This window comes from Culex quinquefasciatus, chromosome 3, assembly GCF_015732765.1.
Source record: "Culex quinquefasciatus strain JHB chromosome 3, VPISU_Cqui_1.0_pri_paternal, whole genome shotgun sequence".
Taxonomy (NCBI): domain Eukaryota; kingdom Metazoa; phylum Arthropoda; class Insecta; order Diptera; family Culicidae; genus Culex; species Culex quinquefasciatus.
In genome coordinates, this window is record NC_051863.1 from 24,460,324 (window position 1) to 24,478,174 (window position 17,851).

Genomic DNA, 17,851 nt, shown 5'->3' on the forward strand with positions numbered 1-17,851 from the left:
CTGCGATGCAAATTTTTTGGTGCCACTGCGAAAATCTGTTTCTGGAAATTTAGAATAACTATCTCGTTATCATCAAGAGCCCTGTAAAGGGTAGTATTTAATGTCTGCTGTTCAAATTTCCTTTACTTCCACCGATTGCTTGCAACAGCCTTGCAATAACATTCCCGCATCTTGGTAACTTTCGAGTGGTGAAGGAAAGTAAATTGATTTCACTTCGATTTCTATTTCAGCTCCACTTGCAATTTCCGTCCCCTTAGTTCGATAGGACGGTTATTATAAGGGGGGAATTTGGACCGGACATTCTAATCGAAAATTTCAACAATCTTCTTGCAAAGTTCTTTGTCATACTGGTCATGTGTAACATAACCACCTGCACCTTTTTAGAGCAGCAGGGATGGAATAATCGCAAAAAAATCAATTTCGCTTGCGAACTTTCTTCACCCGCGAAAGAGAGAGGAGGCAAATCACGCAAAAGAAAATCGCTCCCGAACTTTTCCAAGAAAATCAATCTGCTGATGATTTTTTGTGAATTTCCTTGTCAGCAGCACTTAATGATATTTATTTCACTTTGTTTACACACATTGCCCATCTACAAAATGTGACAGGTCATATTTCGATGTGTGACGTTACACTTGCAACTGTAGTGGTGAAAAAGATGTTCCGCCGAATAATCAAGATGATGATTTTTTTGGATTCCTTTTACCGATCTTTCGTGCGCGAGAGAGGAGAGCTATGCTCCCGTCGGATTTTTTCTCTTGATGAACGTCCAATGATTTTCTTTTGATGATGATTATTCCATCGCTGTAGAGCAGGATTATAGCCTTACCTCAGTGAGGAAGGCAAAAAGACCGATTTCGTAGAGAATTGCTCAGAAACAAACAACGCGCATATTCGAATTGACGGCTTTTACTGTGTTGGTGCAGGCGAAACGAGTGCCGCTTCACTCCCTTTCTGAGCATTTGCTTGTGTGAGTGGCATCGACAGGCGGAGTAAGCAGTGTGAAGCGTCCGATCAGCTCGGCGGCTGCTTGCGACTCGTGGTAGTTCACGATTGATTATCCGCGCTGAGTTGCACCACTTAGTTGGTTGCTTCGCTGTTTATGATGAACATTGTAAGATATCGAATCAATATCGACTGTCGAGCATGCAACCGGGGTCACTTTCATAACCACGATCAGTTTTCGTTAGGCTTTTGTGGAACAGTGGCTCCGAGTGGGATCTCGTCCTCACACCCGAGGTCTTTGCGTCAACCTTGCGGGCTCGTTTCCTTACTTGCACTCGATGAACAGCAAGTTCCACGATGAAAACAACCACCGAGGACAGGTACAACAACCAAACAACCTCCCAGAGGGCACTTCGATGTATCGATAAATTAGTTTTGTCCGATTGGGTTGATGTCTTCTGAACATTTATTACGTGATAATCTGTGTCAACTGTTTTTCGAGTATGATACGCTAATATTCCTGTTTCCGGGGCGAATTCTGGTCCCAGCGCTCCAAGATCGTTGGGTAAAATAACATTTGAAATTGGATCATTTATCGCTGCCATCATAAACTTTCCCCTTCGTTGATTGTAGTTAGCCACCGTTTTGGATATAAAATTTGCTAGATCGCAGCTAATCACGTAGGCGTAACGTTTTGATTTCAAATTTACCTTGGTGAAATTGGCAAGAACTAGGCGTTTTTGAATTATGGGATGCACAATCGTTGCTAGATATGGTTTGAAATCCTGGTGAGCCATTACTAGAATGTCGGAATCGACGAATTCTTTCACCGTTTGATAACATTTGATCTCGCTTGAGACCGTTTTGAATGCCATCTGATATGTATTGAATGTGTTGAGCAGGTTATGCAAAACGATTCCGTACAAAATTATGATCCAGAGCTCTCGGCGATTGAAGTGAGATTTTCGACCTTTGAAACCGACCATGAAGAGAAACGTATCGCTCAGACGTACTTTTCCATAGCTTGGGAGAAACCGTCGAAGAATGGCACAGCTCACCAGTAAGCTCAGTATAAGAAGCTTGATTCTTATCTTGATAGCCCACAAATTCACTAGACTTACTGTGCATGGTGCTAAAAGACACATGGTTATGAAGTGAAGTATTATGTGTTCCGGAGCATCGGAACTGTTCCGATCATTTGTGATATTTGCGTTTTTAGCATCCATGGCTCAAGCCAGCAACTGAACACCAAACAAACCCCACAGACCGCCAGTAATTCCGATTACTTTACCTTCCAGTGCTATTCTACCTCCAAAAGCTTGTTTGAAAGCACCCAATCAAGTCGTAATTAGACACTCCTCTGCAGCAGCAGCAGTGCCAGAATAATGCAATTACGAACAAAGTGCAGTTCAGACATAGTCGCTTCCATTAGTCTCTGAATGAGTAACCTTGTGTGTGTGTGTGTGTGTGCTAATACCTCCGGCGGTGGTCTCGTCTGGTTTATTTCCGTCCATCCGGGAAATTGCAATGCGAATCGGCAGTGTTGCCATCCAGCCGGGGGCGCCAAACGAACGGACAGGCTGGTCAGCATTGTAAATCGTCATTACACGCCTGGATGGTAGGCAACCCGGGTTTGTACGATTGCCCGTTCTCACAGCTCAGCACTTTTTCTCTCGCTCTCTTCCGGCTCCTGTTTCCAGCACCAGGATGCTAATGAGGTGCATCTCATTTTACTCTCGTTTCTCGAACACAACTCCGCTCAGGACTGACCTTAACGAGGTTGGACTACCCCTGGTGGGGAATTGTTTTATTCAAGAGTTGTTAAAGTGGATATTGTGTCACGCTCTGTTGGGTCAACAGTAAGACGGTGGCTGCTTGACAGTTTCAACACCTGACCCGATACAAACTCAAACAATTGAGGTTTCACTGTACTCAAGCTCCATTTGTACGAAAAGCGTTACTGAAAGCTGCAAAAACCCTGCTTAATTACGAGTCCATAAAACTGCCACTTATTCCACGGTTGTCCGACGGAAAGGTACTTCCGGTTTACTTTACGCTTAACTCTCCTTCCCTTTTGCTCATTTGAACCAACTTTTCTCTATTGCTCACATTCCGGGCGAAACTTTTAACCACCCTCCTCCCCCCCTCCCCCCGTCGAACAAACTGAAATATAATAAAGATAATCAGGAAGCATGTCGTCATTAAAAGTTGGGAATGCTTCGCGCGAGCCAACGGAAAAAGTTTTCCCCCCGGGATCGCGCGACCTGTGGTAACAGCATTTGTGTCTGAGAATTGTTGATGTGTGTCTTTTTCAGCTTTTCACAGGTGAATGCGCTTACTTGCGCAGGACGAAGCTTTTTTTCGTGGAACTTTTCCTGGTTGGGTTGATGAGACTGTCATTTAAGGCGCCATGTTGTAGTAGAAATTTTAGACAAAAATGTCAATCTAGTTGGGCTTTGCTGTTGGGAAATCACAATTTTTTTTCAAAAACACCGTGTAGAGAAAAGAAACTTCAAATGTGGGCTGGATTATTTTAAAAGCGCCTTATTGTGCAGCTTTCAACGATTCACCTTTTGTCCTTCACAGATCTTCAAAATTCACTTTCAATTCTGAGATATTTAACCAAAAGCCGTTAAAACCCCGTGCAATCTTGCCACTCTTCATAAGGCAGAAGATTTGATCTGATCGTTTTATTTTGACACACACTGCAAGTGCGACAACATGCCCAGAGGAATTAAGTTAGAGGACGTTTTGTCACTTGGGTAATTCTCCACCAACTCACACGAAATCGGAAAAAGTAGCCCCGATCCCTCTTCGATTTTCGTGAAACTTTGCTCTAAGGGGTTATTTTGGTTCCTGATCATGAATCCGAGGTCCATTTTTCGATATTTCGTGACGGTGGGGCGGTACGACCCCTTTCATTTTTCTGTTTTTTTTTACTAAGACACGTTTTTCAGTGATTTGTAGCTCGCAACCGTGAAGAGATAGACATTTTGTGTCAAAGGGACTTTTGTGTAAAATTAGACGCCCGATTTGATGGCGCACACAAAATTCCGAAAATGCGTATTTTTCATCAAAAAAAGTTAAAAAATAGTTTTAAAATCGCCCGTTACTCAACTGTCAAAAATCGTGAAATAACCTAGAAGGGTCATTTTTTTATTTAGAACTAAATTTTTCATTTTGAAATTATGTGTTTTTTTCTAACTTTGCAGGCTTACATTTTAGAGTGTAACAATGTTCTACAGTCAGGGATGCCATCAACATAAACGGTCCCGAAATACGGCAAAAAAAACACATGTGTCTATTTCAATAGACAGGGTTGCCTGATCATCAAAAAAATAATTTACTTAAATTCTTTCAAATACTTGACATATACTTATACTTAAAGCATGAAAATGTCCCTCAAGTGGGTAAATCTAGACACAGTAATACGAAAATTCTTATTTTAGACCAATTTTCAATATTTTAATTTCTTTCATTGTCCTGTAAGTAGTTCACTACGATTAAATTTTTATTGCGAATTTTGAATTCTTATTTTTTGATTTGGATGAATCTTTGGTATGACATTCTGTAAAAGATTGTCAATTTGGTGTCTTGGACAAAGTTGTAGGTTATGATTAGAACTTTTCGAAAAAAAAAAACACGGAACGAAAATGTTTTGGATTTTTTATTTTACTTTTTATCACTATAAGTTAAATTTTCAAATTATATACAAGTTATGTACGGGGTTCCCGGGAAGCGGGCCATGTTGGCTGCTTCCCGGCCCGTGGGGAGGTTCGGACGATTAACTTCAGCACTGCACTGGTTGAAGGATGAAACTTGACTGCTTTATTATTTCAGAAAGAATGCTTGGTATGACAAGTCTGCAAGTGTTGGTGCAATACGGCTAGGGGTGCCAGGCCGTAACTACCCCATCGTTAGACTCGAATCGTCTCGATTCGACTTTAAAAAACTGTTTTAGTTTTTTTTTTCTGAGTTCCACTGATGTGCTCGAGTTGCTGCGGAGTTCGTCCAAGGGCGGATGCCTGACGTATCGAGGACATCACATTCCCAATGACTGTTCCAGGCTAGACGGAGTCCTGACGTGTCGAGGGCCTCACAAATCTAGTTGTCTGGAGCCCCGGGATGGCAACAGGAAGGATTCCTGACGTATCAAGGATATCACATTCCTAGCATTTGGTTGATGCGGCTCAGGCTCATAAGAATTATGAGAATTTTCTGGTTTGATTTAAACGATTTCTTGCTAACTTGTCCCACCAAACTTAATTCTAACAGCGATATTCGGTGTACAGTTTCTTAGTAGCATCCATCAGAATTTTTGCAGGCTAAGGCTTTTGGAAGGGACAAAAGCACTTGGGTTGAGGTTGAGCTATGTCTGCTCTCTCCTCAATCACGGCATAAAACCCTTTTTTTTTTTTGTTCTTTTCGTTAACGCCACAATGATTACGAATTTTACAACTCATTCTTCATATCCATTACTACCTCTCCAACGCTGGTTAGGTTCATTGGGGAGAAATTAACCTGGTTGTTTTGCACGTCTGCTGCTTTCCCTAGACGTGGTTACCAAGCGGGTGTTGAGTGAATATGGTGGAAGTCTAAAAGTAAAAAGCGTTAGAAATATCAAATAAAAGAAGGAATGAAGATGCTATTGATTTTTTTTTTTCGATGCTGTTTGCCTGCCAGTCCTCGGTTTCGGCTCGTGATTATCATCCTGATTCTCTATGGATCAAAAAGTATTGGTTAATATTCGATGTTTATAGTGAAAGTAAAAGACAGATAACAGTAGAGATAGACAACTTACAACAAGTACACAAAATGTTACACAGAAAATGCCAATACAACGACTCCTCCATCGTCAAACAAAGGTGCATTTTCTCTTTCAGCGTTATGGTAGTCATGATGCTGTTTTTGTGTATTTGATACTTAGTGTAAAAGTAAAAGGCGGATGAAAGTAAAGTAAATAGCTTACATTTAGTAAGTAAAATGTTTAACAAAAATGCCAATGAAAATCTTCAAATTGGGGCTCCAATTGAGCAACACGACCATATGATAATATTGTGTGAATCGACCTCGGATAATTTGATGAAAACAGAATTAATTTCAGGAAAAAAATACATCATGCTTTGTAACAATTGCCCGTCCATTTTTTTTTTGTTCTTTTTTTTTTTGGGTTAGGGAATTTTAAAAATAATGTGAAAACACAATGGTGAAAAATTGTCAAGCTAGTTCGTAATTTCAAATTACAAATTTCCAAGTTTGTAATACTGAATTACAAACATGAAAAAAAAATAAATATTTATATTGAATGTAATCTAAGATTACGTAATCCTCGATTACAATTCACTTGTACCCTTTGTATTTCCATGTAATAATGGATTACAATAAAATTACACAACATCTCAATTTTTAAACTTTTTAAAAAATTTTAATTTTTAGTTTTTAATTTTTAATTTTTAATTTTTAATTTTTAATTTTTAATTTTTAATTTTTAATTTTTAATTTTTAATTTTTAATTTTTAATTTTTAATTTTTAATTTTTAATTTTTAATTTTTAATTTTTAATTTTTAATTTTTAATTTTTAATTTTTAATTTTTAATTTTTAATTTTAATTTTTAATTTTTAATTTTTAATTTTTAATTTTTAATTTTTAATTTTTAATTTTTAATTTTTAATTTTTAATTTTTAATTTTTAATTTTTAATTTTTAATTTTTAATTTTTAATTTTAATTTTTAATTTTTAATTTTTAATTTTTAATTTTTAATTTTTAATTTTTAATTTTTAATTTTTAATTTTTAATTTTTAATTTTTAATTTTTAATTTTTAATTTTTAATTTTTAATTTTTAATTTTTAATTTTTAATTTTTAATTTTTAATTTTTAATTTTAATTTTAAATTTTAAATTTTAAATTTTAAATTTTAAATTTTAATTTTTAATTTTTAATTTTTAATTTTTAATTTTTAATTTTTAATTTTTAATTTTTAATTTTTAATTTTTAATTTTTAATTTTTAATTTTTAATTTTTAATTTTTAATTTTTAATTTTTAATTTTTAATTTTTAATTTTTAATTTTTAATTTTTAATTTTTAATTTTTAATTTTTAATTTTAATTTTTAATTTTTAATTTTTAATTTTTAATTTTTAATTTTTAATTTTTAATTTTTAATTTTTAATTTTTAATTTTTAATTTTTAATTTTTAATTTTTAATTTTTAATTTTTAATTTTTTTATTTTTAATATTTAATATTTAATTTTTAATTTTTAATTTTTAATTTTTAATTTTTAATTTTTAATTTTTAATTTTTAATTTTTAATTTTTAATTTTTAATTTTTAATTTTTAATTTTTAATTTTTAATTTTTAATTTTTAATTTTTAATTTTTAATTTTTAATTTTTAATTTTTAATTTTTAATTTTTAATTTTTAATTTTTAATTTTTAATTTTTAATTTTTAATTTTTAATTTTAATTTTTAATTTTTAATTTTTAATTTTTAATTTTTAATTTTTAATTTTTAATTTTTAATTTTTAATTTTAATTTTTAATTTTTAATTTTTAATTTTTAATTTTTAATTTTTAATTTTTAATTTTTAATTTTTAATTTTTAATTTTTAATTTTTAATTTTAATTTTAATTTTTAATTTTTAATTTTTAATTTTTAATTTTTATAGAACTCTTTTGGTTTTGGATATTTCGTTGCAATCGCGTCAGCGCGACGACCATGTCAAAGCATTTTCTGCTGACCATCGTATCGTTCAAATATCGTCTTCTTTCCTACGCGGTGACGACCGTTTCAAAGCATTTTCTGCTGACCATCGTATCATCCACATATCGTCTTCGTTCATACGCGGGGGTTTTTCTTCACTTAAATTTACGGCAAAATCTAATTTTGCCTATACTAAAACCTTATAGCCTGTGTCGACTACGATTTCGCAATATCGACACAGGAAATTGCTGGTTAACCAGACTTTTTGCCCTAAATTTATTGCAAAATCTAATTTTGCCCTATGCTAAACACTTATAGCCTGTGTCGACTACGATTTCGCAATATCGACACAGGAAATTGCTGGTGAACCAGACTTTTGCCCTAAATTTATTGTACTAAAACTTAATAATTACTTACCTTAGGTCTCGGTAATCCACCGAGACGACCGACTGCGCCAGTTATGTACGGGGTTCCCGGGAAGCGGGCCATGTTGGCTGCTTCCCGGCCCGTGGGGAGGTTCGGACGATTAACTTCAGCACTGCACTGGTTGAAGGATGAAACTTGACTGCTTTATTATTTCAGAAAGAATGCTTGGTATGACAAGTCTGCAAGTGTTGGTGCAATACGGCTAGGGGTGCCAGGCCGTAACTTACATATTTCTTAGTTTTCTTTTTTATTGCAAAATGTTCAAATCATTTCAGTAAAAATAATTTAAAAATAAGGTTTTGTTTTTGAAAAGGTTCACAAATTGACCATTTTCCAAAGTTTATACAGCCGACTCTCTGGTTGTCAATATCCAAGGGACCGTCGAGGAAGAGAATCATCAGTTTACAGAACGATGCAAAATGAAGACTCGATTGAAAATATTTTTTCTTGATACCCAGCTATGGAAGAGAATCATGGCAACGTCCATCAAACAAAAACAAACTAATGTCAAACACCCATCAAAGCTTCGTTTCGCCAAGAAAAATGTCTATGCAAGCCATGAGAAAGTGAAATTATTGACAACCGGAAGAGATTTTTTAAGCAAACAGAATCCAAGGGACGTCGAGGAAGAGATCCTTCAAGCAAGGGAAAATATCGAGGAATGAAGATAATTGAAGCATGCAGATTGAAGGGACTGAAGAATTCATCGATAGATGGAGAATTATTGATATCGAGAAGATCGACAGCCAGAGAGTCGACTGTAGTTCAAACCAGCTAACAATTTTTTGAAATATTTTTGATTGAAAAGATCAGAAAACAAACTAACAGTTTCTGAGAGTATCCGTCAGTAGAAAATTACAAAATGCATTTTAATCGATTCGTATGCTTTGTGAGGCTGTATCTCAGAAACAAATTTTGTAAAGTATTTTTCGATTGATAATTCGATTGTTTTATGCAGCTTTTAGATAATTTAAAATTGTAAAATATTTATTGATGTTGCTTTAAAATATAATTTTAAATTTTCTTTTTGCAGCTTTTAGATATTTTACAAAAAACACGGTTTTTTTTATAAATTATAATGATACATACTAAAATCAAAAAATACAAAACTTTTTTGTTCCGTGTACTTTTTTACCGAAAACAACTTTGTCTAAAACACCAAATTGAAAATCTTTTCACAAGATACAGAGTTTCATACATTTACCCATCTTGTATGGAAAAACGTATGATGCAAATTGCTTCTTTTTTTTCTTACGGAATGCATGGACAGAGTTTCTATAAATCAAAAAATGAAAATTTAAAAATCGCATAAAATTTTGCGAAATCGTAGAGAACTACTTATAGGACAATGGAAATGAATTAAAATTGAAACCAGTTTTTGAAACATCAGAAGACTCAGAAGTTGTCTTTTTAGTCCAGTAAAATATATTTGAAAAATCGAAAATTAATTCAATTCAATTCAGGTTTTATTAGTGAATAATGATGATACAATTAGTTCATTTGTACAGAGTTATGGGGTTCCATTCAGCTGTGAGTTATTTCATAGTACATTTGGAAACATCAATTGCTATTAACTAAGGATTTAACTAAAGATAGACAAATTTTCAAAAAAAAATATCTCTGATAGAAAAGGGATAGAGAGAAATAGAAACGCTTAAAATTAGATCACATTAAAATTTATCCATTATAATCGACAATTAAGAAATGCATAATTTTAGAAGTAAACTTTCAGTGATAAAAAGTTAAATAAAAATATCGGAAAAAGTCCCGCGAACCTTGTTTTTTCGAAAAGTCCTAAGCATAATCTAAAACTTTGCCAAAGCCTTCAAATCGATCAGAATTACAGGGGTTTTTTTTTTTATTTTCATTACAGTTTCTAGTCAAATTATTGATAAAATTAAATTTCCTAAAAAACCAACCAGCTACCTTTGTAAGTTTGAGAGTAGTCTATGCAACATGTTACAAAAAAGCAGATTTTTAAACACAAGTCGCACATTTAGCGAACGAGTTTACCGAGTTGGATAAATACGACGAGTACTGAAAAAACATGTTTTGCAACAAGTTGTTGCAAATCCGAAAACGCTTTTTGAATAAAATTTTATGTCAAACATCCATGTGTTAAGTAAACATACCGTTCAAAACAAAAAATATTGAAAAATGTTACTTTTCGATACAAGTGTGGCAAAGTTCACGTCCCAGAAGGTCCCGGTGGCAAATTTTGAGACGAGATTTGTCTGATCACGCCTTCCGTCGGACGGGAAGTAAATGTTGGCCCCGGACTTACCAAAAAAGGTTAGGTCTTTAGCTCAGTCCAGGTGTAGGAGTCGTCTCACAATCCAAAGGTCGTCAGTTCGAATCCCGGGGTGGATGGAAGCTTAGGTGTAAAAAGAGGTATGCAATTGCCTCAACAATCAAGCCTTCGGACACCTAGTTTCGAGTAGGAATCTCGCAATCGAGAACGCCAAGGCAATGCTGTAAAGCGAATAATTTGATTTGATTTTTGAATGGTATTAATTTTCCATTCTGTTAATTTTGGTAGGGAAAAGTAGGCCGTTTCGTTTCTCCAGAAGGAAAAGTTGACAGTTTCACAGCGGAATTGCAAAAAGTATGTATTGTATTAATCAACAAATGAGCAAAATTAATTAATTTAGGTATGGTTCGTTATTTTAAACTTCGTATTCAAATATTAAAATAATAAATAAATAAAAAATACACATGGCGCTTTGGACCAAGTGCATACGAATTTTCAGCTATCAAAATAAATTTGCAAAACGGTAATTCGAAATATCAAAATCGGGAATCGTAATTTACCGTAAAACATTACAAAGAAAAGTTTTATAAAAAGATTTTATATTCAGAAAAAAATCATCATGACTTATTTTCAAAATTGCCACTTATTGTTTAAAAACATTAGTATCAGTTAACTGAATTGTTAAACTGCTAAAATAACTAGTGACCTTTTCCAATTAGATTTTGCAGTGGTCATTTTTCCATTTCGTTTATATTTTTTTTCTTTAATTCATATAAAATCTAATATGTAATCTATAATTGTAAATAACAAGTAACTTACTTTTTTCTGCAGTTCCAAAACATTCTTTTGTTTTTTAAACTTGAATGAGTATTATTTAGAACTTTTCAGCACTGTTATTTTTTGTGATGATAAGCAATCCATTTCGTCATTATAGACAGGCAAAATAGGTAGGTATTTTCGAGATAAAATTGCAAAATATTTTTTCTCGTTTTTTAAGCACTCGTCGGTTTGTTCCAACAAGGAAGAGATGAAATAAATGTACGAAACAAATATCATTTTGCAACTTGTTGCATAAATCGATTGAAATTTGAAAAACGTGTTCATGTTTTTTTCAAATAGTTCTGAAAGAGTCGCAGAAATATTGAGCAATATTTGTAACGACATTAAAAAGTTACTCTTAAGAAATCAATATCTTAAAATAACAAATCTAATATTCCACAAAAATCCCACCCAAACCCTACCGCCCCATCCAGATCGTTTGCAATTTGCCTCTGAACTCAAGCGCCACGGACGAACTCAGGTTGAAGGGCGGAAGTGATGTCGGTGCGCGCTACAAGTGTGACCTTTCAGCATAACCTGTTGTGCGGGCCACCAGCGTGAAAGGGGCATCGCAACCACCGGATGTATGTTACGATTATTACAGCGCGGTTTTGTTACAAAATGAACTTGTGTGCTCGAGTCGGGGACGGTATTTTGTGCTTGCGGTTGACTTGATCCCAGCTGGGACTGGAGCCGGGCGAAACTTTGCAAGACGATGAAGACAGAAACTCCCGGAATTGCAACGTAAAGTTGGTCGTCTTTTCACGATTATCGCAGGTGACTGCGGGGGGAACAAAGCTCAAGCCACAATTTTATAACTTTGCATAGTTTCAGAGAGTTACCGTTTGCAATCTAGTTAGCAGCGAGCTTACTTAACTTGTTTATCGCCAAGGTAACTAGATCCAGCCTGTAAAACCTGTTAAAAACGCTGAACGAGATTTTCCACCTTAAAAATGTCTTCAAGAAAACCCCCCAAAATGCTTACTGCACTCCTTCTCGTCGGAACCGTCCGGACAGTCCGGGTCGCGGTCACAGAGCCACGCTCGCGGGATACACCGGTCACCGGTTTTGCACATGACCTCGTTGCTCGGACAGGACTTGTTATCTACGGCAGGTTACGTGCGTTTAACGACATCAATCAGCAAAGAAAAAAAGAAGCAACGTGTAAGCATAGTGTGCCATGAAGCCATCACCAGGGTAGAAAAGCACGCCTAATAGTCTGCAACCTACAACTGTCACACCAGCTTGGTACTTACGACACTTTTCCGAGTCCTCGTCCGAACCGTCGCTGCAGTCATTTTCGCCGTCACACTGCCAGTGCTTCGGAATGCAGCGGCCACTCTTGCACCGGAATTTGTCATCCGAACATGCGGTTTCTGCAAAAATAAAAAAAGAGAAATAAAAACAATTGAATATTTTGCCCAGCGCTTTGGGTGTAATTGACAGTTCACCCTAAACTGAGAGGGGAGGGACACTGGAAATAAACAATAAAACACAGAGCCGGGACAGAGGGCGCCACCATCGTTGTCGGTTTTAATTGACGTGTGCTGAACCGATCCAATACCGTTTGACACCTGGTGTCAGTGTTAACCACCCCCCGTCCACCATCCGCCTTGAAATGAATTCATGCTTTCATGTCATGTAGGTTTTTTTTTGTTTCGTTTTACAATTGCTCATCCATTCACTTTGTTTTTATTTCAGTTGTGTATTTTTGGACGACGGTCGACAAATTGACCCTTGTCATTTCGGGCTCTTTTTTTAGCATCCAAAACGGTATTTGCTCATACTGAGAGAAAACTTTTTTTTTTGCATTGCTTCCGATTTTAGCATCATCCTTTCTAGAGTTATTTCAGGCGTCACTACTCTTCCATTAAGTAGCCATGAATATTCGTCGCGGAACGTTTACACATTGCAAATGTAGTAGGGAAATCTAGACTGCGCCCGATTATCCCAAATTATTTGTTTTGAGTTTCTTTTCACAGATAGGGGAAATATGCCCATTTTAAGCCTAATAAGCGGCCATGTTTGAATGATGCTGGATAATCTGGATTTTCTTTGAAATTCATTAAAACCAAGTACACCAACGAGTAGAGCAACTTTTTGTGAACATTTCTGTTTATTTTCACTTTTATTAAAAGTTATGCTATTCCTTTTACAAGCATTTAAAAAAAAATATTCCAAAAATGCATTCTAATCAGTCAAGTGCATTGGGCCACGCCCATTTTTCTATTTTCAGCTTAGTTCTTTTTTTCTTCCAGCGCTCTTTTAGGTCTGCTTAGTGCTGCCAAAATTGATGAAATTTTAAGCGAACACTCACGAAAAGTAGCACAATTTTGGAGTCTGTCCAAAAAGGTAATTGAAATATTCAAAAAATTCTATATCATCGATTTGGTGTCTTCGAAAAAGTTGTAGATATTAACAACACATCCCAGAAAAAAAAGTAACGCGCTCAAAAATACTAATTACTGTACAAATTACTGTTTTTCCCGTTGACGCTGAGGACCTTTTGAGAACTAACTCGAAATTTGATCTTTTGAGCTATTACACAAGTTGGTCAAAACTCATTAGTGTTGCCTATTTTATTTTCGTGGCAAGATTACGGAAAGCTGTGGAAAAAAGTTCGTTGAAGTTTGTTTTTTCAAATTTTCATATCAAACATAACATTATAAAAGGCCCAAAAAATCAACTTCATCCACATTTATCCACGGTGAAAACCACTTGCTGAGTGTTTTTTTTAAATCAAACCATCCACATTGACGACCATTGGGAAGAGCACCCAAACCAAATTTACTCCAAGGAACCTTCCACTTTAGGGTTTGAACTGACTACCTTTGGATTGCGAATCCAACCGCCGCACAGTGAGTCCTTGAGCTTTGAGAGAGCCGACATTTTTGTTAATCCTAGTAACTGAAACTTCAAAATTTGCAAATATTTTTTTTTTCTTAAAACTTACATAACTCAGTGAGTTTTAAACCAAATTTGATTCTTCTGGCTGCATTCGAAAGGTTGTCAATTTCACTGTTTTTTTTTGGAATTTTGGTAGACCCTTCCCGCCTTTTTGCTATTCAAACGAAAGTAAGCATTAACTTTTTTCAAGATTTTTTCGAATTTCAACCCTTCAGGAACCTTATGATTTTTTTTTTCATTTTCAATAATTCAAAAAATGCACTTAAATAATAAAGGATTTTGGTATACCAAACCTAACATTTTTTGTTAATATTAACGCACACAAAAAATCAAAATTCCAGGCTGGTATTGATATCAAAAAATACAATTTCAACAATTCAATAAATATTTAAAAAATAATTAATTATGAACCACCCTAATGTACTTGGGTAATTCTCTACCAACTCACACGAAATCGGGAAAAGTTGCCCCGCCCCCTCTTCGATTTGCGTAAAACTTTGTCCTTAGGGTTAACTTTTGTCCCTGATCACGAATCCGAGGTCCATTTTTTGATATCTCGTGACGGAGGGGCGGTACGACCTCTTCCATTTTTGAAAAAAAAAAAAATAAAAAAAAGATAAAAGATAAAAGAGGTGTTTTTCAATAATTTGCAACCTGAAACGGTGATGTGGTAGAGATTTGGTGTCAAAGGGACTTTTATGTAAAATTAGACGCCCGATTTGATGGCGTACTAAGAATTCCGAAAAAACGTATCTTTCATCGAAAAATACACTAAGTTTTAAAAATTCTCCCATTTTCCGTTACTCGACTGTAAAAATTTTTGAAACACACAGAAAAAAAAAGTTGAATTTTGGAATGTTGAAAATTTGGTAGGTTGAATATTACCTCTTTATTTGTGTAATATTACATAAAAAATGTGTAAAAATGTGAACCTGATGAATATTCATCAAAAACTGATGAAAATTCATCATTTTATGGGGTAAAATTTATCATTTATTTTGCCACAAAATCTGTCACCATTTCCTGATGAATATTACCATCATTTTTTTTCTGTGCATGTCATTTTATGGGAAATTTAATGTACTTTTCGAATCTACATTGACCCAGAAGGGTCATTTTTGCACTTAGAACAAATTTTTTCATTTTAAAATTTCGTGTTTTTCTAACTTTGCAGGGTTATTTTTTAGAGTGTAACAATGTTCTACAAAGTTGTAGAGCAGACAATTACAAAAAATTAATATATATATATATATTATTTTTTTGTAATTGTCTGCTCTACAACTTTGAAGAACATTGTTACACTCTAAAAAATAACCCTGCAATGTCGAAAAAATAAATGTATTTTTAAATTCAGCTGCCCAAAATTACCCCAATACGACATATTTGGTAAGATACCCGACATTTTTTAATTTTGTCAGACCTTTGTTCGGAGAGGATCTACTGTGCGCCGCCAGCGACTCCACCGGCTTGGTTTGGTGTGTTGTATGTACTAATAGCGTGAAAAAAACTTCCACGCCTAGAATGAATTAACGACCTAACATCCAAGGCCGACACCGACGTTTTACTTCCCCATCCGATGGAAGGTTGGAGCAGATGAGAATCGAACCCATGATCTTCCGCTTACTAAGCGGACAGCTCAACCATTCGGCTAAGCCTGCTTATCGTTAAAGCTGATGAAAAAAAATCTTTTCATAACAAACGACTTCTTTAAATCTCTTTTTAAATTGGCAGGGTTATCTCGGATCGTTTTGCCGTCTTGGACAAAGTTGTTTGTCATACAATTTTGCTCAAGAATCTTACACTTGACAATGATCCGACACACTTTACGCCACCTTTTGGTTGTGAATTGTGTAGGAAAAGCATTTGGTGATACTATTAGTCTCAAAACTATACCGACTGTGTTATTATTTTTGTAACTCATTGAAGTTATTCCCGAAAGACTTCCTAACTTATTAAAAAATTATACACTCAACGCCCGGTAGTTGATCACTTTTTCGTTTGACACTTTTTTAGTTTGTACCCCGTTGGTTGGACAAAGTTAAACTTAAAAGTGACGAACTGACACTTTTTACACGGCGCTCACGCACACTATCAAAACAAACGTTTGGTAGTGTGTGTGGACTCCGTGTAAAAGGGGTGTAAAACTAAAAAGTGACCCCGTTCGTTTGACAACAGCTGGTGTCAAACCATCGGGGTTTGAGTGTATAATTTTCGATGAAGTCATACATTTGTTACGCTCAAGTGCTTGGCGTTGAAAATAAAATTTGACGATAGATCAAACACGAACTTTTGATGATTATTATTGTTATTATTTGAAGTAAAAGATAAGAGCATCATGCCGGCGTGTCGGAAATTGAGTCAAAAAAAAAAAAATCAACTTGCAACATTATCAATCGTACTCCTCTTGCTCGAACCTTAGATAACCTCAGCGCACATGGCGCGTCTACCTGCGCTGCACAATCACCGTAGTAACAGCAATTATCGCTGCATTTTTCGGCATGCAGTTGCATCAACGTTAGACACTGTCAAAACATTTCCACGGTGAGATTATTGTTAGACCAAGCACGTAAAAACTCCGTCCTCAGATAATGTTGCTAATAAAGTTTGCAAGTTTGGCAGTGTGCAACACTTTGGGCAAATTTTCTGCCTCGATCGACCATGAAATCTTCCGTGGGGGTTCAATTCGGATGGTAGTTTTGTCGGAATTTGTCACCACAGCAGTGTGCAAGTGGCTGCTAAAGTTGGCCACTAACTTTCAAAGAGAGTGCGGAGAGAAGTCCGCTCGTTATCGGAACTTTTTTTTCGAACACTCAGACATGGAGCAGACAAAAGTGAAACTGGACCTGGAAGGAGGATGAGGAGTCGTATCAAAGAGGCCAAAGACTTTCGTTTCTGAACTGCAGTTGATTGGGAAACGACGACGACGACGATGTGATTGATGCTGGTTTGGTTGGAAAACTTGCTGCGAAGATGAAAAAAAAAAACTAACCGACGATGATGATGGACGGAAAAGTTGACGACGGGAAACTTTAGCCGGTGGGGGGTCAATCTGTGCAGCGACAGGTTAAGTGAAGCAAGTTAAAACTAAATATTAGCATTCATTTGAGAGCAAAAGAGATTTGCGAGTTATTTGAAGAGTATATTTCTGAGTTTTAAGAAGGATTCCAATTTTGTTATTTTTTGAATTTATTTTTTTATTTGGACTAAACATTTATTGTATTAAAATAAAAAAAAACAACAGACATGGTATAAAATCTATAAACTAAAACATATCTAGAAAAAGATGCTGGAAACTGTGTGCTTAGGAAATACCTTTAACTCTGATTACAGATCCATAGTTCGTTTTCAGGATTTCGTTTTACAATACAATTAAAGCTGAACCAAAGAGTATTTTCCCATCTCTCTGGCTTAACCATGTCATTTAAAAACTTCTAATTCGAATGTGGAGGGATAAAAAACTTTGAATTTGACTTCCTGAAGTCAGTACAAAAATCATCTAAAATAAATAAACAAAAAAATAGAACCTCATTTACTTGTTTGGCGATTAGGGTAGTCTCACTCATCTAACATGCATTATTTTTTGCAACATTTGAAAATAATTTTCTTATCATACACACAAAATTTTCGATCCATCCTTAGCTATTGAAAATGTCTTTGACAAGTTTAAGTTAAACTTTGAGTTTAATCTTGGTTTGAACCAAGGGTAAACTTTAATCTTTGGTAAAATCGCTTTAAAAAATATTGCTTGCCGAAGCAAAAAAAAACAAAACAAAAAGAAACAAAAAAAACTGAAAAAAATCTT

General features: G+C 35.0%; 1 protein-coding gene across 4 annotated transcripts in view; it reads right to left on the minus strand.

Moving 5' to 3' along the window:
* LOC6052432 (very low-density lipoprotein receptor) overlaps positions 1–17,851 on the minus strand; it is a 550,801-nt gene that overhangs the window by 157,208 nt on the left and 375,742 nt on the right. For all 4 annotated transcript variants that reach the window (XR_005278328.1, XM_038261675.1, XM_038261678.1 and 1 more), the window contains exon 3: positions 12,399–12,518. Coding sequence is in view for 3 of the 4 variants with exons in the window: in XM_038261675.1 (XP_038117603.1) it covers positions 12,399–12,518 (120 nt within the window). In the remaining variant the exon portion in view is untranslated. The remainder of the gene's footprint in view (positions 1–12,398; positions 12,519–17,851) is intronic.